The 26469-nt window shown below is 38.2% G+C and overlaps 1 protein-coding gene across 1 annotated transcript; it reads left to right on the top strand.

The window, feature by feature from the left end:
* Nucleotides 1-3084: 3084 nt before the first annotated feature.
* MED30 (mediator complex subunit 30) lies at nt 3085-26249 on the top strand. The gene is made up of 4 exons (XM_022555595.3): nt 3085-3407; nt 10294-10452; nt 12376-12480; nt 21618-26249. Exons 1-4 carry the CDS (start codon nt 3231-3233, stop codon nt 21711-21713), a joined length of 537 nt encoding a protein of 178 aa, XP_022411303.1. The 5' UTR covers nt 3085-3230; the 3' UTR covers nt 21714-26249.
* Nucleotides 26250-26469: the final 220 nt, after the last annotated feature.

Raw genomic sequence — 26469 nt, 5'->3', positions numbered from 1 at the left:
GTTTTCTCCGGGTACAAGCCCAGTAGTGGGACTGCTGGGTCATATGGTAAGTCTATTTTTAGTTCTTTAAGGAACCTCCATACTGTTCTCCATAGTGGCTGTATCAATTTACATTCCCACCAACACTGCAAGAGGGTTCTCTTTTCTCCACACCCTCTCCAGCATTTGTTGTTTGTAGATTTTCTGATGATGCCCATTCTAACTGGTGTGAGGTGATACCTCATTGTAGTTTTGATTTGCATTTCTCTAATTATTAGTGATGTTGAGCAGTTTTTCACGTGCCTCTTGGCCACCTGTATGTCTTCTTTGGAGAAATGTCTATTTAGGTCTTCTGCCCATTTTTGGATTGGGTTGTATGTTTTTTTAATATTGAGCTGCATGAGCTGTTTATATATTTTGGAGCTTAATCCTTTGTCTGCTGATTCATTTGCAAATATTTTCTCCCATTCTGAGGGTTGTCTTTTCATCTTGTTTATAGCTTCCTTTGCTGTGCAAAAGCTTTAAATTTCATTAGGTCCCATTTGTTTGTTCTTTTTTTTTTCCATTACTCTAGCAGGTGGGTCAAAAAAGATCTTGTTGTGATTTATGTCAAAGAGTGTTCTTGCTATGTTTTCCTCTAAGAGTTTTACAGTGTCCAGTCTTACATTTAGGTCTTTCATCCATTTTGAGATTATTTTTGTGTATGGTGTTAGGGAGCGTTCTGATTTCTTTCTTTTACATGTTGCTGTCCAGTTTTCCCAGCACCACTTATTTAAGAGACTGTCTTTTCTCTATTGTATATCCTTGCCTCCTTTGTCATAGATTAGTTGATCATAGGTGCATGGGTTTATCTCTGGGCTTTGTATCCGGTTCCATTGATCTATATTTCTGTTTTTGTGCCAGTACCATATTGTCTTGGTTACTGTAGCTCTGTAGTACAGTCTGAAGTCTGGGAGCCTGATTCCTCCAGCTCCGTTTTTTTTCCCTCAAGATTGCTTTGGCTATTCGGAGTCTTTTGTGACTCCATACAAATTTTAAGATTTTTTGTCCTAGTTCTGTAAAAAAATGTCATTGATAATTTTTTTTTTTTTTTTTTTGCGGTACGCGGGCCTCTCACTGTTGTGGCCTCTCCCGTTGCGGAGCACAGGCTCCGGACGCGCAGGCTCAGCGGCCATGGCTCACGGGCCCAGCCGCTCCGCGGCATGTGGGATCTTCCGGGACCAGGGCACGAACCCGTGTGCCCTGCATTGGTAGGCGGACTCTCAACCATTGCGCCACCAGGGAAGCCCGTCATTGGTAATTTGATAGGGATTGCATTGACTCTTGTTGTTTTAAGTCACTATGTTTGTGGTGATTTGTTAGAGCGGCAATAGGAAACTGATACAAGTCATAATTTCACTGAAACGTGTTTTCCTTCAGTGCACCCTATCTTGGTAAATGGCATAAACATCAGCTGTTTGTTCAAGGCAGAAACATGTGCCATCTTCTTCTCCTCACACTCCCAATCCAGCCAACATCAAGTTCTCCAGATTCTACTTACCAAATACTTATTCAAAGTTACCCACTGTACTACTTCTCTAATACAGACCATCACCATCATTATCACCTTCCTTTGGGAGGGAACAAGGAGACAGTACATACTCACCATTCTCCATTTAGCCACCACAATACACCTTCTAAGTTGAATATTTCTGGCAATTATTCCTGTCTCCTGAAACTCTTCAATGGCTTGCTCTTTCACTCAGAATAAAGCCCAAACTGCTTGACATGCCTTAGAAGGTCCTCCGAGGTTTGCCTCTCTTCAGCCTTATTTCCTGACCCACCCTGATGCTAAACTTCTGACCCTGGAAGCATCTGGAGGTCCCCTTGCCCCATTATCCCCTCACAGAATAGGCTCCAGTGTTCTGCACCCTCTGCCATTCACCATCAGGGCCCAACTTATTCCCTTCAGATTATCCCTGATCCCCTAAATTGTTAGCACCTAGATATTAGGATCTTGAACTTTTGCTTCTAGACACTCGTCACAATACTTGGTAGTCTGTCCCAGGAGTGCAGAGTTTTTGTCTGACTTGTCCACTACTCTATCGCCACTTCTAGCACCCATCACATAGTAGGTGCTCAGTAAATATTTGTCAGATGGCAATTGCTCACTAAACAGCTGTAAATCACTATGCTTAAAATCTCCACAATGGCTCCTATGTCGTTTTTAATAACATTTTCCTGTGAAGTCCTTACCAATGGAGTGTTCAGATACTATTTAAAACACAGTAATTTAGTGCCTATCACCAGTTTTCACATTCTGGACTTTCCCCATCCTTTGGAAATGGACAGGAAGTGGTAGGAGAAAGAATGGTTTTATTCTAATTTTTCTTACATTTATAATGTCATACCATGCATTTATCGAGCACCTTCTATGTGCCAATCACTAAGCATTGAGAATACAGTAAGCGAATAAAACATAGTCTCTGTTTTTACAAAGTTTGCATTCTAGTGTGTGTGAATAAGGCGAGGAGAAGTCTGAATGTAAACAAACTGAAAATTATATACAACATAGTGCCAAAGTCAGAAAGGGAATGGGGGTGGGGGGATAGTGTATGTGAGAGAGAAGTGTTAATTTTATTCTTCCGGTGATCGGGAAAGCTTCCCGAATAAACCGACTTTTCAGCAGGGATCAACAACAAATGGGGAGTTGGTGTCAGGTCACAGTGAAGCATGAAGATCAAAAACTCAAATCGCAGGTTATCAGTTGCAAGCTGTATGCGACTAAACATGTCACTAAGCATGTGAAAGAACAATACTACTACACACTTCGTATGCTTGTTATAAAAAAAAAAATGATCAGCAAGGAAATTAAGACGAAGTAAGCGTTCTATCAAGAATTCTAACCATTGGCTGAGACTGGGAAACCAAGCGGTGGAAAGCCCATCGGCCTTCCACCACGCGCACCGCCCCCTCTGGCTAGAGTACAGCTGGTGATTGGCTACTCAACCCGCCCGTCCCGCCCCTCCCGGGCGTCCAGCCCAATCCCGGCCGACCTTGCGCTGACACAGGTTCCCAGGGACCCCGCCGAGGGCGCGGTCCCCGTGACGTTTGATGACGTGTTACGTCACGGTGGCGGAAGTCACGGCAGCTGTGTTGAAATCAGATCGCCCGGTCTTAGAAGCTTCTGCTCACGCCGAGGCCAGCGACGGTCGGGCGGACCCCCTGACGCCTACTCTGCAGCCCTGCTGACCTGACGCCGCTGCCACGCCATGTCCACCCCTCCGTTGGCTGCGTCAGGGATGGCGCCCGGGCCCTTCGCCGGGCCCCAAGCCCAGCAGGCGGCCCGGGAGGTTAACACCGCATCGCTCTGCCGGATCGGGCAGGAGACGGTTCAGGACATCGTGTACCGCACCATGGAGATCTTCCAGCTCCTGAGGAACATGCAGGTGGGAAGGAAGGAGGGCTCCGGTCACGGCCGTGCGTGGAGAAAGCGGGATGTTTCTGCGAGGGAGGGGGCTGCTGGTTTGTTACGTGGGGCCCCTGGGCGTCGACGCGGCTGCCCTGGCCAAACCTCGAGTATGTTGGTCGCCCCCATTTACATTCAGAAGCGTTCCCCAATAATGTGTCTGTCCCCAAGATGTGGAGGTGATGTTTTCTAGGCCGGATTTCTGTAAGATTGAAGCCACATTTTCTAGATTCGACCGGGTTCTCAGGTTTCTAGGCGAACTCTTGTATCTTTCAAGGTAGAGGTGAGTCTCATTCCGCCATGCTCTTGGGATTATTTTAATCTCATATTTTTCCACAGAATACTTTTTGAGGGTCCAAGGTGTTGAATTCAGATTCTGCTAAGAATTTTGTTAAACAGCTTTATTTTGGTATAATTGACGTACAGTACAATGCATTTAAAGTTTTGACACATGTGGACGTGTGAAACCATCCATCACCCCACACAGTTTCCTCGTGCCCCTTTTAAATCTTTACTTCTGGCCTTCCATCCACATCCAATCTCTGCTTTGCTTTCTGGCACCGTAAATTAGTTTGCATTTTATAGAGTTTCATATAACATACACTATGATTTTTGGTGCAGGCGGGCGGTGTGGCTCCTTTCACTCAGCATATATCAGTAGTTCCTTCCTCTTCATTGCTGAACAGTGTTCTACCGTATGAATATAACACAATTAGCGTATCTGTTCATCTGTTGATGGACATTTGGGTTGTATCCACTTTGGAGCTCTTATAAATAATACTGCTATGAGTGTTCAGCTACAAATGTTTGTGTGAACATGTGTTTCGTTTCTCTTAAGTAGATAGATGCCTGGGAGTGGAATTGCTGGGTAGGGAAATGTCTGCTTAACATTTTAAGAAACTTTTCCAAAGTGGCCGCACCATTTCACATTTTCATCAGCAGTGCTTGAGCCTTCTAGTTACTCCTCATTCTTGCCAGCACTTGTTATTGTACGTCTTTTCTTTTTTTTTTCTGTATTGTATGTCTTTGTTTTGTCTCCCAGTCTGTGGCTTTTCCTTCTCTTCATATTGCCTTTTGAAGAACAGATATTTTAAATTTTGATGGAATCCAATTTATTGATTTGTTCTTTTACAGATTTTGCTTTTGGTTCCATATCTAAGAAATCTTTGTCTAACCCAAGGTGGCAAAGATTTCCTATGTTTTCTTCTGGAAGTTTTATAGTTCTAGGTTTTACATTGAGGTCTATGATACGCATGGAGTTAATTTTTTTATATAATGATAGATATGGATCTGTTTTTTTTTTTTGCATTTGGATATCCAATTATTTCAGCACCATTTTCCTAATCCTTTTTTTTTTTTTTTTTTTTTGCGGTACAAGGGCCTCTCACTGTTGTGGCCTCTCCCGTTGCGTAGCACAGGCTCCGGATACGCAGGCTCAGTAGTCATGGCTCACGGGCCTAACCGCTCCGCGGCATGTGGGATCTTCCCAGACCGGGGAACGAACCCATGTCCCCTGCATCGGCAGGCGGACTCTCAACCACTGTGCCACCAGGGAAGCCCTTGCTAACCCATTTTTAATGCTTATCTTTACTACTATGTGATGTGGATATCATTCTTGTTTTATGGATGAGGATTCTATGATTCTGAGAGGTGAAGTGACTTGTCCAAATCTAGTCAGTATAGGGTAAATTTGAATCCAGGCCCTCAGACTCTTAGAACTTTAGAACTCTTATTTCAATTGGTGCACTAAAGAATGTTTTATTGCCTTTTTTTTTTAATGGTTGAGGGTTTTTTTTCCTATTGATTCTAGAAGTAATACAGTTGTATGGAAATATTTTAAGACCATGTCAATAAAGCCAGTGTGAAATAAAATACAAAGGGAGTCCAAGAGAAGATATGAAATCTTTGGCAATTGTTTTAAAAATTAATGGATTAATATATAAGATGATTAAAGTATGGGTTAAATGATCTCAGAATTTAGCAAATATTTCTTTATTTTCAACCTGCTGTATTGGACTAGTAGAGCTAATAGCTAACATCTATCAAGTACTTTCCTTGGTCAGGTATACTGTTATAAGAACAGTTCTAAGAAGTATTTTTATCCCTATTTTACAGTTAAGGAAATTGAGGCTTAAAGAGAGAAGACTTTACCCAACATCACACATGACTGGTAGCTCGTCCTACTAACCTCTTTATAATACTAATTTGCTGTCAAACAATTTGTACTATTAACAGAAATATAATACACATCCATAACTGACACTGAAAGAACTGAACTCTTTCAAAAAAGTATTATTAATAACTAGATTACATGTGGACATATATTCTAAACCAATTTGTAAGGGACTACAATAGTTATTTCTTTGTGCTTCTTATATTGTGAATCCTGTGATTTAACTCCTCTAAGACCCTGTGGGCCATATCATAATTGGCTGGAAATGAAGCAACAGTGTGCTCCTGCATTTATAAAAGGCTGAGAGAAGTGGTACAAACAAGACTACATATAAGCTATTTATTAATGCATTCTTTTAAGTATTTAAATTAAAAAAATTATCTTCTATATTATTAATCTAGAAGGATGAAGTGCCATAAATATCAACTGCTGAGGTTATTTCTGAGCATTTGTTTTAGAGAAATACTTCTTTATTAGTTGTCCTTTAGCCTTTTGAAAATCTAATGAAAACTATGGACTCTCTTCTGAGAAAAATGCACATGTAAACATTTTGAATAAAATTTCAGGGGGTTAACAGATGTCTCCCTAAAGATCGCTAGATCCCAGATTAAGATTCCCTGCATAAGAAAGTATTGCTTTGGTTCTATTTGTTATGCTTTAAATCTTTAAAAAAAATTGTTTTGAATATATAATAGAATATATTCGTATATTCTGAATATATTCAGAATTCAGAAATAAAAAAGGACATTACAGTGAACATCCCCCTCCCATCACTATCCGCTAGCTAACTTCTCTCCACAGGTGATGATTATTATCGATTTTTATTACTATCCTAGTATATCCTTCCACATAGTCTGTGCATATTTAAGCAAATGTATATCCTTTCACTTCCTCCCTTTTTGCGCAGATAATACTGCTATATTATACACATTTTGCACCTTTTTTCATTTGGTACATTTTGGCGTTTATTCATATCTATACAGAAAATACTTCCTTTTCCTTTTAAGGTGTATACTATAGTAATCCACTGCATGGGCATACTGTGCTTTATTTAGCCAGTCCTCTAATGAAGGGCATTTAGATTGCTTTTAGTCTCTCACTGTTATACTGTAGTGAATACCCTCCTACCTAAATGCTCAAGTATACCTGCAGGATAATTCTTAGAAGTGGCTTTGTGCTTATGTAATTAGATAAATTATGATGAATTGCGCTCCATGGGAGCTGAACCAGCTTATGCTACCAGTTCCTGACCAACCATCAGGCTGAGACTAACACAGCAAATTATATTTCTGGATCTTTGATCATTTGATAGGTGAAAATCTACTTTACATTTCTCCTAGTCTTAATGAGTTCCAGCATCTCTTCATATTTTTATGAATCATTTCTGTTTCCTTTTCCGTTAACTGCTTGTTCATATTATTTGCCCATTTTTCTTTTTTTTTTTTTTGGTCTTTTTTACCCTTTCCCTCAACTTATAAGATTTGGCTATTTACATATTAGAAAAACTTGCTCTGTATGATATAACTTGCAAATATTTTCCCCCAGTCTGTTGTTTACCTTTTGCCATACATATATTTGTTTAAGGTAGCTGAATTTATCAGTCTTTTTAGGTTCAATGTCTAAGTCAGGAAGTCCTTCCCCACTCCAAAATCAGGAAAAATTCAGTTTTGTTTCAATTTTTATACTTAAAACTTTGAACTGTATGGAATTTATCCTAGTATGAAGTGTAAGGCATGGCCCCAGCTTTACTTTTTCCAAAAAGTTGATTGAATAATTCGTTTTCCTCCTCCATTGATTTCAGATGCTACTTCATATAAATGAATCAATTTATGGATGCTCTATTCCACTTAGCTGCCTTCTTTTATGTAGTAATGGCAAACTTTCTTACATTTATTGAGGCTCTATAAAGTATTTACACTTATTTTTCAAAATCGCCTTGGCCATTCTTGCTTATCTTTCCACATGTACTTTAGAATCACCTTAATAGTTCTGAGAAAATCCTGTTAGTGCTTTTATTCCGTTGATTTAACCTAGAGAGACTTTATATTGGTATGATGTTGAGTCTTATTAACCGAGAACACAAAATATCCTTTTTTGTGTCTCTATGAAGTATTTTAAGTTTTCATATTTATCTTGACATTTTTTAAGTCAAATATTTTATCTGGATATTTTATCTTTATTGTTGCTGTTGTAAACGGGGTCTTTTTCCTTTCTCATTTTCTTTTGTTTTTATATATGAAAGCAGAGCTATGGTTTTCTGTGTATTAATTTTGTACCCCTCTCTCTCTTGACTTCCTTTATTGATAGTAGAACTTTATATCATTTGCAAATAGTGACGATTATGCCACAGCTTTTTAATATTTCAACTTTTTTTCCTTTTCTGATTGCATTGGCCATACCTCCAGAACAGTGTTCACTGGTAGTATTAGTGGTCTTAGTAGACATCCTGTTCTGTTCCTGACTTTAGTGCAGATGCTTGTAATATTTCCACATTCATCATGGTGCTGACTTTTTAACTGAGATAAATGTATTTTAATGTGTTGGGGAATTTTTATTAAGAGTTTTATATTTGTTTTAAGAATGGATGTTGAATTTAGTTGAACGCCTTTTTAGTGTCTAGCGGTATGATCACATTTATTTACAGATATTCAGTATTCATTAGTGAGATGGTTACTGATGAGCTTGTTAGCTAAGCATCTACATTATATAGTATTATCCCAAGAGCTCCTAGGCACTATTATATACTCTATGGTATAGGAAACTTATCTCTCTCATGTTCACTGCTCTACCTCAGCTTCTAAAACAGTGCCTGACAACATGAAAAGTAAATTTTTTGAATGAATTAATTGCTCCCTTCTTTGAGAAGCTGATGCTCTATGTGAAAACTAATACCCAAACTTGCTAAGAGGGTGAATTTGAGTAGGGTGGTTCTTTGTATTTCAAAGGATTTTGTTTTCCTTTATGAAAGGATTTATCAAGAGTTCTTTTGCATAACACAGAATTCTTAGTGAATTTTAAGTGTCCATTTATGGAAAAAATAATTCATGAAAGTAAAATAATCCAGACTGTATTTCAAGACTTTATGTGTGTGTGCACTATACTAAATACAGGAAATGTCAGCTGCTTCTAGTCTTTATTAAGTACAAAATATGGGCAAAGTACTCAACGTAGTCAGTACCATAATAAAGGTAGAGAGCCTGCTTCTGTATGCAAGATGTAATCATTATACTTATTATCACCCAAACAAGAAAGCAGTGACCCTTTGAAACTTTTCTCTTATTTGATAATGTTTGTGAAAGTTCATAAATTGAAAGGTCATGAGAAATCCTATGTTGTATTGGGGGGTGAACTCTTATAATGCTTTTCTCCTTTAAACTGTTTTGACTAATTCAGTCCTTGGTACTTTTATCACATTTCTTTGAGATATAATCCTCAGAATGTTTTAATTCTTGAGAATTTCCAAAAATCCTAATAAAACTCATTTCAAAGAATTTCAGAAGATCCATCTCCTTAACTTATAAACATAACATTACAGGAAATTTGGAAATGAGAGAAAAGAAGAAAATGAATTATTAAGTCTACCTTCCTATTACATCTTTTATCAACTATTACACCTTTTAACAACTACGTATAGGCCTTTACAGTCTTTTTTTTTTTTTTTAGTGTTTATGGTTTTACCTACTTGTAATGATAGTGTGTCTTGTTTTCTTTCTTCTCTGAACACTCTACCAGGCTCTTCTTTTTTTTTTTTTTTTTTTTTTTTGCATTCCTACCTCATCTGTTTAGAAAAGAAAAAAGGATGAACTGAGGTTTAGAAAGACTGGACTGATCTTCTAGCTATTAGACAGTAGTTTAGGTCTTGGTTTTAAGTCACTTTATTCCCCAAGGTAAGTGTATGTATGAGTGCTTATAATGAAATTACCTCGTATACTAGAAAACATGGTACAAATTTTGTTAATTCTAATTTCAGGATGATTTCACAGATCAAATTGTGGGAATAAAATACTGTAAAGATGTACAGAGAAAGGAAGATTTTGTTTGTGAGTTTCAGCACTGCACAAAAGGTGCATTTAGTTCTAAATAGGTAGTAGTTTTTCCATTTATCTGTGATTTTTGTCATTTCAATATATATTTTTGGCTTCTTTTGATAAAATTCCTGAATTAAAAATATATAAGCATCCAACACAGAGTTATGATCATAGCAGTTACTTGTAATAATTTATTAATAATATTCAAGTACAGATTGATTTGCACCTATCTCCTGCTATTGATTTCCTTTTAAAGTAAAACTTTTTTTTTTTTTTTTTTTTTTTTGCGGTACGCGGGCCTCTCACTGTTGTGGCCTCTCCTGTTGCGGAGCACAGGCTCCGGACACGCAGGCTCGGTGGCTATGGCTCACGGGCCCAGCCGCTCCGCGGCATGTGGGATCTTCCCGGACCGGGGCACGAACCCGTGTCCCCTGCGTCGGCAGGCGAACTCTCAACCACTGTGCCACCAGGGAAGCCCTTAAAGTAAAACTTTTGGTGACAGCTTTATGTTTTAATGCATACCTTGAGTATCTTAATTATCTTATCATATTTAAGGTATTTTGAGATTATTTTTGCAACAGTGGCAGCATACTCTTCTTTTTCTTCTGCTGAGAAGTCCTGATCTTAATTTTTTTCTTTTCTTCTTCTTTTTCTTTATTGAGAAGCTGCCAAACGGTGTCACTTACCATACTGGAACATATCAAGACCGGTTAGCAAAGCTACAGGATCATCTTCGCCAACTCTCTATTCTCTTCAGGAAGCTGCGATTGGTCTATGATAAATGCAATGAAAACTGCGGAGGGATGGATCCCATTCCAGTAGAGGCAAGTTTTAGTGGTAGAGGAAGGATGAGTCTAAGATAGTCTCGGGACATTTGTAATTTTTTCCTTTCTCTCTTCTGTTTTCACCATATTTCCAGATTATGAAACATACTGGTTTTGCTTTTGACTAGAGAAGATGAAATTGTGATATATATATATATATATGCATAGAATTATTATTGTCTTTTCTTGTTAATAATTTCTAGTAGACTTTAACATCCAGGCTGATAGTAAATTTTTGTTGTTGGGAGGAGAGGATTGTCTGTGGCAATTTTTATTATTGCTTCCAATGTCTCATTTTAATTAAATCAGTGCATGATGTTTTAGTAGGCATATTAATAGTATTATAAAATCCTTTTAAAGTGGTTTTCATGTAAGTTCTTTATGGATAAAAGGTTATAACTATTTTTATCATTATAAATTTAAATTATCTTAGTGGAATCACTCTAGTTTTTAAATATTTTTAAAATTTAATCTCGGATCATAGATATATTTTAGTTAATTAGGTATATGATAGTTTTATAGGTGCCCTTTTCCTGTTGACAAGTTATATGTCTGCCACCAAAGGTAGCTGGGAAGGTTTGGGTGTTCTCTCATTACATATAAGGAACAGTTTCCTGTGATCAGTGCTTTCTTCGAGTGATCAGCATGTAAAGAGTGCACAGAGAAAGAGTAAACTGCAATACAGCCTGAAAAGAAGGGGTCAGAGATGTGGAAGATGGGAAATGTGGTTGACATTGACAGATGCTGCAGAGAAGTCAAGGAAAATAAAGAACGAAAACTGTCCACCAGATTAATTGTTGGTATATTTGAGCAGAGCTTCTGTGAAAAGGTAGCAACAAGAAGTCAGATCACAGTGAGCTGAAGATTAAACAGGAAATAAGGAACTGAAGCCAGAAAGTGGATATCCATCTTTCAAGAAGGTTAGATTAAAAGCAAGAGAAGAAAACAGTAGATGGAAGGAGGGATAGAGTGGAGGGTTAGGGATTTTTTCCTCCAAATGGGAGAACATGCTTAGATAAAAAAGGAAGAAAATGGTAGGGTGAGGTTGGGGAAACTAAATAATGAAGACAGGAGGGCAGAGGAATCAGGGCACAGGAATGGAGACAAAGTATCTTCGGGAGGAAGGACCACTCTGCTTGCATTAGGAGAGAGGAAAGGAAGAAAGTAGCTGTGAATGTGGGCAAGTTTATATTTGTCCCAAGAATTCATAGAAGTTTGGGCAGATTGACTCCTGATTGTACCAGTTATTTACCTCTGTCCTGTTCCTGCATTGGTAATATAAGATGGAAGGACTAGATAATCCCTGAAGTCTCTGTCACATCTACAAGAGGCTTCATCAAATAAACTTCATCACAAATCATACGTATTTAATTATAATCCTGCTAGAAGTTTCATTGCTATATAAATTTTCTTCTCTTACAAAAAAACTTTCTCCCAACTAAAAGACATCTAGAAATCTGCACAGATACTAGATAGTAAGTAAATGACATTTATATAATACGCATCCATGAACTTCCTTTCTTTTTAGTATAGATGAAGGAAAGCCTGTTCCATCTCAACGAACTATAAATTTCGTAAGGGTAGGACTTATTTGTCATTTGTCATTATTTTTGCAGTGTCTCCTCACGCACGATCTGCCAATTAAATATTTGCTGATTGAGTAGGATATTACTTAATTACACGTGACAACTAATTTTGCTAAAAGGACTATTTTGCAAAAGAAATCTGAAAAGCTAATGTGTAGAGTGCACTGAAATGATGGACTTCTAAGGCTTTTATTTTAGGCTGTCATTTGAATTAAAATATATTTTTGTACTATTAAAAGTATAAAAAGTGATCTTAATCGGAAGCATTATCTATACCAGTATAATTGGAAACTGTGTCATATGTTTGACTTTTTTAACTTTTGTCTGTCACTCCCAGCAACTTATTCCATACGTGGAAGACGATGGCTCAAAGAATGATGACCGGGCCGGCCCACCTCGTTTTGCTAGTGAAGAGAGGCGAGAAATTGCTGAAGTCAATAAAGTGAGTTGCTAGTCTGTATGTTTTATATTTCCGAATTATTGATACAAATTACAGGGGAGTCTGTGTAACTCAACAACATAATTTGAATTATAGAATTACCTGAAGTTGTTTCTGTGACAAATTTAACCTACTTAGAGTACAACCCAGGACTAAAAGGTAAGCAGAAATGCCATCTGAATAGTCAGAAGAGAGACCACAGAATTCAGGCAGTAAAGCTCTTAGAAAAGCCTCATAGGCACTCAGTCACAACCCATTTACTTTCTTCTTTTCTAGGCAGAATTGTAGCTCTCTAGCTTAGAGCGTATTTGGAGGAGCAAATGATAAAAATTTACAAGTAGGAGAGGTGAATGTCTCAACAGCTGAATAAGAAATTGAGTTATCAAAGCACTACCCCATCCCACCCTCCACCCCACAAAAGTTCCTAACTTGAATTTATTGCTGAGTACTTTTAGAAGTTCAGAAGATAATGTTCAGATAGTTCTCTAGAAACATAGGGAAATAAGGAATGTTGTCAGTTCATTCTGTGGTGGAAACATGGTTACCAAAACCTAACAAATAGCACAGTAAATAAAACTACCAATCTCGCTCCTTCACTTACAAATACATGCTCCCACCTCCTGCCCCACTCCTGAAATTCTTAATGCTAGTTAATAGAATTCATCAGGGTATTAATTAATCCACCACAGCCACAGAGGGTTTTCTGAGGTAGAGGAGGATGACTCAGTTTACATATAATATCAGTAGATTAAATTGAAAAAAAGAATGCTTAAAACTATTAACAAGATAGTCTTTTTTAAAAAAAAACTTTTTATTTCAGATAAGTAGCCAACATTTTTCATTGAGATGAAATATAGGCATAAAATAGGATGCCTTACACCACTGTGTTTAATACTATTTTAGAAGTTATAGCCAGTGAAGCTGAAATAAACTTTAGGAAACGGGTTATAATATTATGTACAAATCTGTTAAGTTCCTTAAGCTTGTACATAACATTTTAACTCAAGCTTAAGCTCAAAGAAGCTCGTTGATGAGAGTCAATAAGTGTTTGAAAGAAGAGCTTAATACAAGATTGATACCATTTTTCTATAATGCCATAAAGAAATTAGAATATGAGATCCTATTCACAATTGCAGCAACAAATATTAAGTAGTTAGGAATTATTTCCATGATATATGTAACTAAACTTACTAAGATACATAAAAGAAGCTTTGAATAGTTGAAAGAACACATTAAGTTCTTATATGGGCAATAACTATTCTAAACAGTAACAGTCCAAATCCAAATATGAATTCTCTTGAAACTGCACAAAACTAGTAAGATTTTACCGCAATACCAATCAAAAAACAAATCCAAATAAAATGCAAATTGGATTTTCTTGAGAGCATACTAAAATACATATATAAAACAATTCCTATAAGAGTAATAAAATAAAGAACTCTTTGCTTCAAAAACTAAAACGTATCAAGTATATTGTAAAAACAATAATTCAGTGTGAAATACCGGCACAAGAATAGATTAGTAAAATAATAGCCAGAAAAAGTCTTCCTATTGTATATGAGAATTTAATATGATGTAAGAGGGATTGTGTGGAAAATTAGTCTTTCAAAAGAGACACTTCGGGGGAAAATTAAGCTAGCTTTTACATTACACCATGTGTCAAAATGAATTTCAGAGTTGAAAATAACACTTGCAAAACAAAGTATTGGAAAATTAAAAGAAAAATGTATATCAAAACTCAGGAAAAAAGAAAAAGATGGATAGATTTTTCTAAAATAACATTTAAAACAATTTTTAAGAGGTGAAATATAAATTAAGAAGAATAGTTCCAGCAAATTTGACAGTAATAAGCATAAACAATTTACAGTAGGAAATTACGAGGGGACTGGGAACTTTTAATTTAGGTCTTGAAGAATAAGTGGTGTTTGGTAGTACAGAGATATAAAACATTCATTTATTAAGTGTTACATGTTTCTGTTGATAATCTATGTATTAATTCACAATGGATGTGTTCTATTATTTTTCTCTATAGTAAGGATATTATTTATAAAATACAATGAAATGTATATATAAATAAAACACAACTGTGATGGTAACTTTGATTTCAGAGTACCCCATGTGACATACATATAGTTTGTTCTCTACCATAGAAGATATTATGATATTTGCAGGGTGGGGGGGGGTCAGGGGGAGGGCGGGGGTAAGCTTGTGTAACTTCAGAAAGATGTAATTTTTCTAAAGGTAAGTTTCATTTCACTTTCCATTTCTCTAAGTTCCTCTTTTTTTCCTAATATGATGGTTTAGTCATAACCTATTCTTGATTTTTTTAAAGACCTATCATATAATCAGACTATAGTAATACTTTGACAGTGTGTAATCAAAAAACTCTCACTAGCTATTGACGTAGAATTTTGTGAATTTTAAGTAAAGGATGTAATTGATACCAAGACTGCGATGTATAAGAGTATTTCTTTCTCCACATGAGGATGTAGCTCTCTGTAGAGTCTCTCTCTGTCCTGGACCCACCTACATACTTTCCTTCCCCCAGTCCTTTCAATGCGGTTGTCATAATTGGGGTTCAATAAATATTCTGTGTTCATATTATTATGGCACATAAATACTGCTTATTGCTAAGCCACACAGTAAACTAGAATTACATTTCCTTGAATAATTATTTTGTTTTCCTAAAGTTAATAGTTCTGTAATTTTGAAAAATTTTGGTTAGAATCAAATTATCAGACGACTTACAGGTTTCTCCCCCACCCCCACCCCAAGTCCTCCCATCTCTTCAGGTCTTGGTTGAATGCTCCCTAGGCCTGCTGTTCATCTATTGCCCTGGGGCTTTCCTTCACCTCTTCTGTTGGTTTCACTATTTCCTCAATCTCCTATCTTTCTCTTTCTTGGTTTATTTCTCCCTCGGTAAGGTACATACGTCAGTGGCTTCTTTAGGAGGAATGCAGGGACTTTAGCCTTCACGTATCTGTCCAGTTGATCGTTTGGCTAGATATAAAATTCTATGTTGTAAATCAAGTTCCCTCAGAAATTAGAAGGTATTCTTCCATAATCTTCTCATACAGGGTTTGGCAAACTTTAAAGGACCAGATAGTAAATATTTTAGGCTTTGTGAGACATGTGGTCCTTGTTCTTTTTTTAAAAAATTATTTTATGTATTTATTTTTGGCTGCGTTGGGTCTTCATTGCTGCGCATGGGTTTTCTCTAGTTGCGGCTAGCGGGGGCTACTCTTCCTTGCGGTGCACGGGCTTCTCATTGCGGTGGCTTCTCTTGTTGCGGAGCATGGGCTCTGGGCGCACGGGCTCAGTAGTTGTGGCTCATGGGCTCTAGAGCACAGGCTCAGTAGTTGTGGCGCACAGGCTTAGTTGCTCCGCGGCACATGGGATCTTCCCGGACCAGGGCTCGAACCCGTGTCCCCTGCGTTGGCAAGCGGATTCTTAACCACTGGGCCACCAGGGAAGCCCATGGTCCTTGTTCTGATGTAAAAACCATCCTTAGCTCATGGGCCTTACAAAAACAGGTCAGGTGCCATAGTTGGCCAACCCCTGTTATGTTTTGTTGTCTTTGCAGATGGAGGCTCTAAAAGATCTGGTGAGCATCTGATGCTTAAACATGAGCCATTTATATTTGGGAGGGAAGCACTGGAAAGCCTATCGTAGGCTTTGTGAGTTGGCTTCATCATAGCGAGATTTGGAAGCAAGTTGGCTCTTCTCTTTGAGGGGAGCCCCAACTATCATTTACTGAGGCTTTTTTTCTTTAGGGCTATTCCATTTCTTCAGAGGATCTTCCAGTGCCCTAAATAGAGTGTAGTCTCATGTCTTCTTGCCATCTGCTGTGCTGGTGGCACTGAATCCCCAGCTGTTCTGGTTCAATTTCACAGGAAACAAACCTCTCGCTCCCTGAAACGTGGGACAGGACGCGGGAGAGGGTACTCAGTCCCCTGTTGGTGAGGAATGGGAGTGAGCACCTGGGCTCTCACGCGTCCCTGTAGCTGTTTCCCTCCAGTTTCTGTCCCCGGGGCCTCACGTGCTGACTTTGTGATGGCACCTGTCTCCAGGTCTCCGTGGCGGATCAGCCCATTCTCACTGGCATCCTTCCTGCATCCATCTGGGTTGTACAGTAGTTTCCTCCCATGTCATTTATTGCTCCCCTTCTACTTTTCATTCTTAACATGTGCCACCTGACATCTACTGTTGTCTCCTTTCTGATCATTTTTCTCCACATGGATTTATAGCTCTTTCATTCCTCTCCTGCCATTTTATTAGGGTTTGAGAAAAAAGAAAAGATAAACACATGTGTTTAGTCCACAGTGTTTATCTGCAACAGGCTTACTTCAATGCACAAAGTAGTATTTCTGAACGTTCATCTATTTATGGAATAAAAGCCCATATTTTAAATTCTGTGTTCCCATTTATACTTCAGGCGTTTGAGAACTCATTTTGATTTTGAATAAACCATTTGAATCTGTTGAATTTGCTGTTGTACATACTTCTAACTTTGGCATAAAACTTGTTTTAGTTAACATAGTATTGAACTGAAGATTATTACAAAGAGGAAAGAATCCATTACATGTTTTAAATTAAACAGATTTAAAGCTTAGCCCTATATTTCCATGGGAATTTTTTTTTGAGAATTTAGAGAGAAACTATCTTCTCTTGAATGGCAGAGGAAGTATTTATTTGATTGGCCTCATGGCTCTCTCTTACTTCCTGGGAATTGTTACTATAATTTGAGATAGTACTGGAGAATTAAGCAGTAAACAGAAACCAAAAAAAAAAAAAAAAAGAGGGAGAGGCCTAAGATTTGGTTAACTCAAACTGAAAATTCCCCTAAAAAAGGCAGAAGAGAATAAAGTTAACAGCTGAAAACCAAAGTGGATTTTTTGACCCAAAGAGATTTTTGACTCATTCCTTAAATAAAACATCATAAATGTGAATTGAATATAATACATATTCTGACTGTTAACCAAGTTATCTTATGTATAATTAGTGGTACTAAGGTATTTTTTTTTTCTTTTCCCCCACTTCTTCCAATTTTGTACCTCCCTTCTAGAATATAAGATTAAAATATAATTGAAAAATTTTAAAACACTGAGTAAACTCATGATCAGTTGATATATATTTTTCTGCCTTAATGGCACACATACCTGAGTGTTTCTGTGAAAAATATGTTTATTTTAAATAGCCACCTTCAGATGGTAAAATGTTGGCCTAATTACATAATCACACAGATGCTATTAAAAGTAGTTTAAATTAATTGAGTTAATTTTTCAACTACAGTTGACCCCTGAACAACACAGGTTTGAACTGTGCAGATCCACTCATATGCAGATTTTTTTCAATAAAATACTCCAGTACTACACAATATGCAGTTGACTGAATCTGCAGAAGCAGAACCATGGATACAGAGGGCAGACGGTGGGACTTGAGCATCCTCAGATTTTGGTACCGCGGCAGGTCCTGGAACCAGTCCCCCACAGTGTTTAAGGCTGAGTATCACTGTGTACTTGAGATTGTACAGAACATATTGATGGTCAGTCTGGTTTCTAACAACATATATATCACTGATGTCTACCATAGTGGCATGAAACTTTGGGGCATGAAATTTGTAATCAGTATTTGATATAAATCATCAGATGAAGAATGGCCTAATTTTAACAGTCAAATTTTTGGCTTTTTAAAATACTTCATTTTCTTTTCATATGTGCTTGAGTCCATAAGCCTTAATACCCAAGTAAAGGATGAACACTTGTTTGAGACTATATTTTAAGGATATCACAATGAGTTCTATTTTGCTTAAAAGTATTCTGTTAATGGTAAAATGAAACTGAAAGAGATATGTGGGTAGTTTTTAGAGTTGACATATAATTGAGTTCAAGCAGTTAGAAGTTAAAGCAGTTTTGACCAACTGTCACAGCCTTTGTATGAATAGTAAATTACATGGTATGACTTAGCATAAACATATTTTTTTAAGTATCTACTCTACTTACACATTCACCTGTTAATGTAACAAATCAGGCACAGATGATGGATTTTGATAACAGCAGCTGTCAACCTCTGTTAAAATCAATCAGTGGCAAGACTGTATATATTAAATCCTGTGTCATGTCATGAAAATTTATTTACAGTTTAACCACTAATAAGCATAACTGTCAGCTTTGCTGTTGATATTTTCATGATGTGTTTTGGCTCTAGGTATTTTACTTGTATGCTAATTCTTTTCAGTTAAAACTTTGTGGCCTCTTTGAGACAAACTGTCCAAATGCCTTATGACATATCATACTTAAAAAAAGTTTTACTATTCCCTAGAGTTGAATATTACCTTGAAAATATCCCACATTTTTTAGTTCTCTTACTTTAAGAGTTAATGACGCTAAATTTTTTAAATGAGTATATCAGAATTTATATTTCCAAATGAGTATTCTTGAAAGTAGCATTTATTCCAGTGATGTAACCATTGTGGGAGCCATCTGTAACCTCTGTTTGGATATTGATTTGAAAGTCTGTTTCTAACCACTCAAGAATATAATTTTATTACTTCTAGTTACTCCTTAATTTATACTGAAAATGTGATCACTAAGCTTCATTCACCAGACTTGGCCTCTGAATGGTCTTCAACTGTTTCAAAAACTTAAATACCTCCTCTTTCTCCTTTTCCATGGATACAGATTTGTCACTATTGAAGTTATTTAGGAGAACCCATCGCACACATCTGCCCAGTTAACCTTTTTCATTGCAGTTTAAATATTTCTTCTTCTTCAAGAATTTTAATGGATCCCCATTATCTACTAACAAGACCAAATTTATCCTTCCTTCCACTCTTTGCTCACCACCAACTTTTCTAGACCCCAAACAAAAATATCTTCCTTGTTTGCTGACCCTACCAGTTGGGGTTCCACAGCATCTGATATTTTTCCCCTGCCATCTGCCTTAACCAGGTTATGGTCTAGTCGTTTGGGCAGTATCTTCTTCCTACTTCATGCGGAGTTTCTTCAACGCAACGGACCGTTTCTTACTCATTTTTCTTCCCTTACAGTGCCTAACCCAGAGCCGAGCACATAATATACCCTCAGTAAATATTTATGTAACAAAATGTGTTACAGGCTAAGAATTCCATTCCAAAGAGAAGTTCTGAATTTTTTTAAAGTGACCATATTCATATGTCAGAAGGTACTAATTCAAATAATTTTTTAAAAACCAACTCATATTCTTTCTCTTCCTTTTATTCTTATTCAGTTGCTCTTCCTACTTTCCTCCTGGAAAATGAGAATTGAGCAGGGAATCATGGTAGCTGAAGTCTCTCACAGCTTAGGGGAATGATGGCTTGGTGGAAAAGGGCAGCTGACTGAATCATTTTGAAGCCTTGAATTAGTTCCCTGAACTAAGCTTAATGGTTTTCATTACATGTGTCTGTGTAACTGATTTTCATCTTATGTATGGGTATAAACAAATTAGAACTGGCAAGGGCCTAATAGATTATATAATCCAATTTCTTGCGGAAGAAAACTGAGGATAAGGAATTTGTCTAAGATCAAATAGCAAGTTAGAGACAAAGTCAGAACTGGAACTGAGGTTTTCGACCTCCCAATATACACCTTTATTCGTATATTCCTGTTTTGCTGCCACCCTTGATTGCTGGCAGAAGTTTCTTGGTCTCTAGGATGACAAAGACTTAATAGGCAGCTACCACATACTTATTACAACAGAACTTAGAAGATCGGGCGTGTGAAACTGAACAAGGAGACTGAATACCTAAAGTACTAATAGTATCTTTTTCCCCAAAACTATGTTAAAGTGAGCTTTACGGTAGTGAATACTGTATGCTTACCCTGTGTACTCTACGGTCATATGTTTTAATCTGACTGTGTTGTGTTAATTTTCTTTTCAAATATGAATTAAATTTAATTAATATTGAAGTCTCTTTAAATTGCTTTTCTGTTTTCCAATAAGAATTTCTTCTTCCCTTTTACCTTCTTACCTCCTGTTACCTCTCGAACTCTAGATAGAATATAAGCAATTTATTTAATCTTAGTTTGCTCTTTAATGAAATCAAGATAAAGATTTTTAGGTCTCTTTATAATGAACATGTACTACTTGATCTGGAGGTATTTTAATATAGTATCTTTAAAACTATCTAACTAAATAATATTACTTCCAAATGTAATGTTTCCAAGAGGTTACTTAATAGTAATGATTATTATAATAACTAGTAAGCACTTTGAAATTCTCTATGTTTATCTTGTTTTATCTACATAGATATTTACTACATAGGATTTGAAGAAAGGATGCTTAAAAAGAAGTTAACAAACTGTGGTCTAGTAGAAACCCAGATCTAGAGATACAGGGACACCTGCCATGTGCATTCAGGGCATCCAGCAAATCTCAGTTACGAAGAAGCTTATATCAGGGCTGTGCCATCTTGTCTTCAGTTTTCAGCATTAGATCGCACTTCATGCTGAGAGCAAACAGTGACTTCTGCCACATGTTTGAAAGACCAATTGCATCAGGCATTGCATTTTTATTATACTTTCTATTCTATGTTGACGGTTTCTGTTCTGTGGCTACCAGTAACATTTGCTGAATGCTTACTTGTATGCCAGGCACAGTTCTGACACTTGACATGAATCAAATCTTTTGATCCTCATAAAAACTCTTATGAGGTAGGTTCAGTTATTATCCCCATTTTTCTGTTGTGGAAACTGAGGGACAGAGAGCTTAAGTAATTTGGCCAACATCATATATTTAGTTAGTGAAGGAGCTGAGTATAAACCCAGAGAGTTTGGCTCTAGAGATTGTGTTCTTAACCATTATGCTACACTGTCTCTTGGAAAACCTATGTACTTAGGTTTTATAACAAGTAAATATTTAGCTTATTTTCTTTGGTGGTAGAAGTGGAGGAGTGAAGGGAGGTGGGGGATGGAGCTGTAGGCCTCTGGGGGCTGAATTAGACTTCCTCATGCCTTGCAGCGAATGTTTGCGGCCAGAAAAGGATTGAGACCTTCTGCCTTAAGGAAATTAGCTTAATTTGGGTCTGGATCATTGGAGTTCTAACTTATGACATTTTAGTCTTCTACCTTCATGGTATATGTTTCATGAAACGTTTCTGATAAATTCTTTTGTTTTCACAGAAACTCAAACAGAAGAATCAACAGCTGAAGCAAATTATGGATCAATTACGAAATCTCATCTGGGATATAAATGCCATGTTAGCAATGAGGAACTAAACTGATATTTAAATTTCCAGCATTACACGTTAAACCATTTTTTTCCCCTCAAGTATTTTTTTCCTTTAAAGAAGATTATTTTATTCTAGTCAGTAGAATGAAAGTTTCTTTTTTTTTTTTTTTTTTTTGCGGTACGCGGGCCTCTCACTGTTGTGGCCTCTCCTGCTCCAGAGCACAGGCTCCGGACGCGCAGGCTCAGCGGCCATGGCTCACGGCCCAGCCGCTCCGCGGCATGTGGGATCTTCCCGGACCGGGGCACGAACCCGTGTCCCCTGCATCGGCAGGCGGACTCTCAACCACTGCGCCACCAGGGAAACCCTCCAGCTATGTTTTATTCTAAACTCTAACCTGCCTGAGACAGACCCGGGTGGCTGATGGCTGCCCTTCAGAAGGCTCTGCTCCCAGCCTTTCCATATCACACTCTGGCAAATCCAGCACTGGCTTTGCCTCTTCCTCAACCTGGATGCCCTGTCCTCCCTTCCTTCTGTCTGGTTAAATCCTTAACAATCCTTCAAGCCTCCTGTGAACCCACTGCTGGCCCTCACATCTTTCCACACTGATTTCCACCATCTCTGAACTCTGCAGACTCCTGGGTCAATCACACCCTACCTTCTGCTCTTATGTTCCAGCTTCATGTGTGTGCTTTGTCTGCCCAGGTAGACGGAAAGCTCCCTGGGATTCAGATGAATTTTCCCTCTTCCTCCACCCAGCACAATGCTATAACCATCACAGATATTCAATTAATAGTGTTCAAACTTGTTTGAATCAAAATTCATTTTAGTTCGTAAATATCTACTGATTAGGAAATGATCTTTTTACTTTGTACGTTACCTTAAGCAGTTATTTCTCTTTTCACTATTCTTGATGCAAGAAACAATACTTTTGAGGTCAAAATATTTCCATATTAATGATTAAATTTATACATTAATGAATGCATTATTATTAATGATTGGCACCCATAAGATTAAAGATAAACCAAAAGTCTTAGAATAAGCTTCTATACTACAATATCAAGAGGAGTTCAAACTCTATCATAGATGGAGTGCCATCTATGAACAGACAGTACAGAGGGTAATACTTTCTATACATTAAGTCACTAAGTCATTAAAACAATCATATGAATAAGATATTATCCTTCCCTTTTTACAGGTGCTAGAAAGGAGGTGAGGACTGAAAGCAAAGAATATATTTTCCTTGGAGAATTAATCATAGAGGATCAACCAAAATGATAGATTTTGTGTGCCAGGCCCTGTTCTACACGTAATAACTCATTTAACCTTCACAACTTCGTGAAATAGTAACTATTAATTCTCCCACTTTACAGATCAGGAAATGGAAGCCCAGGGATAAATTACTTGCCCCAGGCCACACAGCTATAAAGTAGCTGAATTGGATTCAAATCTTAGTCTGGCTCCAATGTCCTCATTCTTAACCAGTACACGGACTAGAAGATTCAAAAACATGGGTAAAACATAGACAGATGTGCATGGTATTCAAATCTGAATGGCCCTGGAAGATCTAGACCTTGATCTCCTCTTAGCAATCAGGTGACCCCTCACAGACACACACACACACACACACAAAATGAGATGACATTAATACAGCCCTTAGCGTGGGCCTGGTCCATACAAGCGCTTGGTAAATGTCAGGCACTCCTGCCATGGCCACCACTGTTTTCCCTTCAGGGGCAGTGGAAGGACCAGCACGACTTCAAGACTATGACTTCCTAGAACATGAGACTGGAATCTTGCTTGCTTTCACAGAAGGAGATGCAGCACCCTTTATCTTATTTTCTCCTTCTGCAGTGTTATAAAGGACTATTTGAACAGGCAGGTCGTGGAAAGGAAAAAGAAAGTAATATTTGAAAAAACAGAGTTCACATCGTCTTCCTTTTTTATTTCCTGCCCCAGATATCTTTTGCACTTTCTTTCATCTATTTTCCTTGTCTCTAGTTACATACTTGTTCAGAAGCCACCAGGCATTTCACCATAAGGAGAATCCAAATGCATCCAGCAAATCAGCAATACTTTGGCTGAGCACAGCACTCCACTCTGTGAGGCCTGTTAGCTAAAATTCAGTAAGACCTGTGCTCGAAGGGCTCTTGGCAGAGTCTGAAATGCTCTTACAAGCCACAGTTGGTTACAGAGCACAAAAGCTGGGCAAGAGGGGGGTTTACTTCCTGGGGGGGAGGAGTAGATTGCCCTCTTCAGCCAGGGCAGTGCTTTCTGGAGGAAACTCCTGAAGAAACAGCAGCATCTCAGAGGACATGAATAACTGACCTGTGATGGGGCTTGTCAGCCACGCGTCATTCAAGGTGAATGTATCATTTTGAAGATCAACAAGAAGGAAATCTTCCTGGCACATAATAGGCACCCAATAAATATTTCTTGAATAAGTGACTCATAAGGTTATAAAGAATTTATGAAAATAATACACAACAGTTATTAACTTCTGTGCCCTGTGGTTTATAACCACTGCCTCGCCTAATCCTTATAGACACTACTATGAGGTAGGTTTTATTAAAACCCTCATTTTACAAATGAGGAAACTAAGGTGATATAGCTTGCCTGGGAGACAATCAGATAATCTTAGATTGAAACATATGCTCCTGGGACTTCCCTGGTGGCGCAGTGGTTAAGAATCCACCTGCCAATGCAGGGGACATGGGTTCAAGCCCTGGTCTGGGAAGATTCCCACATGCCACGGAGCAACTAAGCCCGCGGGCCACAACTACTGAAGCCCGCGGGCCACAACTACTGAAGCCCGCGGGCCACAACTACTGAAGCCCGTGTGCCTAGAGCCCATGCTCCGCAACAAGAGAAGCCATCACAATGAGAAGCCTGTGCACTGCAATGAAGAGTAGCCCCCGCTTGCCGCAACTAGAGAAAGCCTATGTGCAGCAACGAAGACCCAATGCAGCCAAAAATAAATAAATAAATTAGTTTTTAAAAACAACATATGCTCCTAAGAATCATGCTTCATTGCCACTCTTGAAGGAGCAACTTTGCTTGATTATGTTCCAGAATGTTCTGGAATGTAAATACAGGACTTTCTCAACTTCTGTTGGGGTTATGTCCCAGATAAGCCCATCAAAAGTTGAAAATATTGTAAGTCAAAACGGCATTTAATACACCTAACCTTCCAAACATCATAGCTTAGCTCAGCCTACCTTAAACTTGCTCAGAACCGTTCCATTAGCCTAAAGTTAGACAAAACCATCTAATACAAAGTCTATTTTATAGCAAAGTGTTAAATATCTCATGTGATTTACTGAATACTGTACTGAAAGTGACAGAATGGTTGTAAGTGTATCAGTTGTTTACCTCGTGACTGCGTGGTTGACGAGGAGCTGGGGCTTGCTGCCACTGCCCAGCATCACAAGAGAGCATCGAACCACATATCCCTGGCCTGGGGAAGAGATCAAAATTCAAAGTACAGTTTCTCCTGAATGCCTATCACGTTCCATCATAAAGTCGAAAAGTCGTAAGTCAGGGACCGTCTGTACTGAGCATCTGCCTCCAGTTCAGACTACTCATGAAAAGGGCATCTTGAGCAATGTTTTGCTTCTGAATCTGGTGAGATGTCACAACCATATGACCTCAGCCTGCAAGGTAAATGTGGGTATGGGGACCAGGGCTGCCTTCCTTGGCAGCTGGTCCAATTCAGCACCAGCCTATGCCAGATGAGCCTGCAGCCACTTTTACCAAAGACATGGGTCTCTGCACCTTGCAATACAGCGTACTGCAACAAAGTAGATAAGAGGAGCATATAAGAAGTTGTCCACTCCAGCACTCTTGAAAGTTTCCAGTGAGGAAGGGCCATTTTGTACACTTCCTTGAGAAGGAAGGAAGACACAGGGGTACGTTAGTCAGGCAGTTCAAGAACCGAGCCTTGGGCGCTTTCTGGCCCTTTGGAAGTGGAAGAGACCAATGCCTTTTGAATTCCACTTGAAGACACAGAGGAGGCTGCAAGAGCCATTGTTGGCCTGACAATGGAAGATGATTTTCATAGACAAGTTGATTTCTTTCTAAGAAGCAGACAAATAAAGCCGATTTCAGCAACCACCAAAGAGTCTGTGAGAACAGCCACTTCTGAAATGACAAAGAGATGAGAAACAAAAGAGAGGAAGCTTTACCAGCCAATGCATTTCCTCCGTCTGGGAGGAAGATGGGTTTCACAGTGTTTTCATAGTAGATCAATGAGCATCCTGTCCAAGGTTCTGGTCAAGTCTGTAGCCTGCTGAAGCTTATACAAACTTGGAAAATGTTACCAGGAAAATCTGACATGAGGAGGCTTAAACCAGTCTAGCCAGCTGTAGAAAGAGTTCTTAAATGGAGAGCTATTGTTAAGTACTCAGACTGTTTTCTGAGCCTTTGAACTCTGCTGCGATAATCTCCCTTCCTTCCCAGAGAAGGGAGAAATAGTCCGCTTCCCAACTAAGCAGTGAAAAAGATGTTAGGAGAAAAAAGAAACATGTAAGTGTGGGTATGCATATTTACACATACATGATATTTACAAAGTAATAATATAAAGCAATGTAAAGCAAAAAAAAACATTGCACTGTTCACTCTATACATTAGAAGGTTCATGAAATAGCTGTAGCAGTATTCATATTCAGCCCAGAGTACTGCATCACACTTCCAGGTTTTCTTTACATTTAACTAAAATGTGCTGAGTATCTATTGTGAGATGGCATTTTGTCAGGTGACTTACGTAGATCAAATTATTTAATTACCCCCAATTCTCTTAGGTGGTA

Source organism: Delphinapterus leucas, chromosome 17 (genome assembly GCF_059928025.1).
Source record: "Delphinapterus leucas isolate spDelLeu-1000000601 "Yukka" chromosome 17, BTC_Dleu_Yukka2, whole genome shotgun sequence".
NCBI lineage: Eukaryota > Metazoa > Chordata > Mammalia > Artiodactyla > Monodontidae > Delphinapterus > Delphinapterus leucas.
The sequence above is the reverse complement of the archived record's forward strand: the minus strand, read 5'-3'. Positions and strand labels throughout refer to the sequence as shown.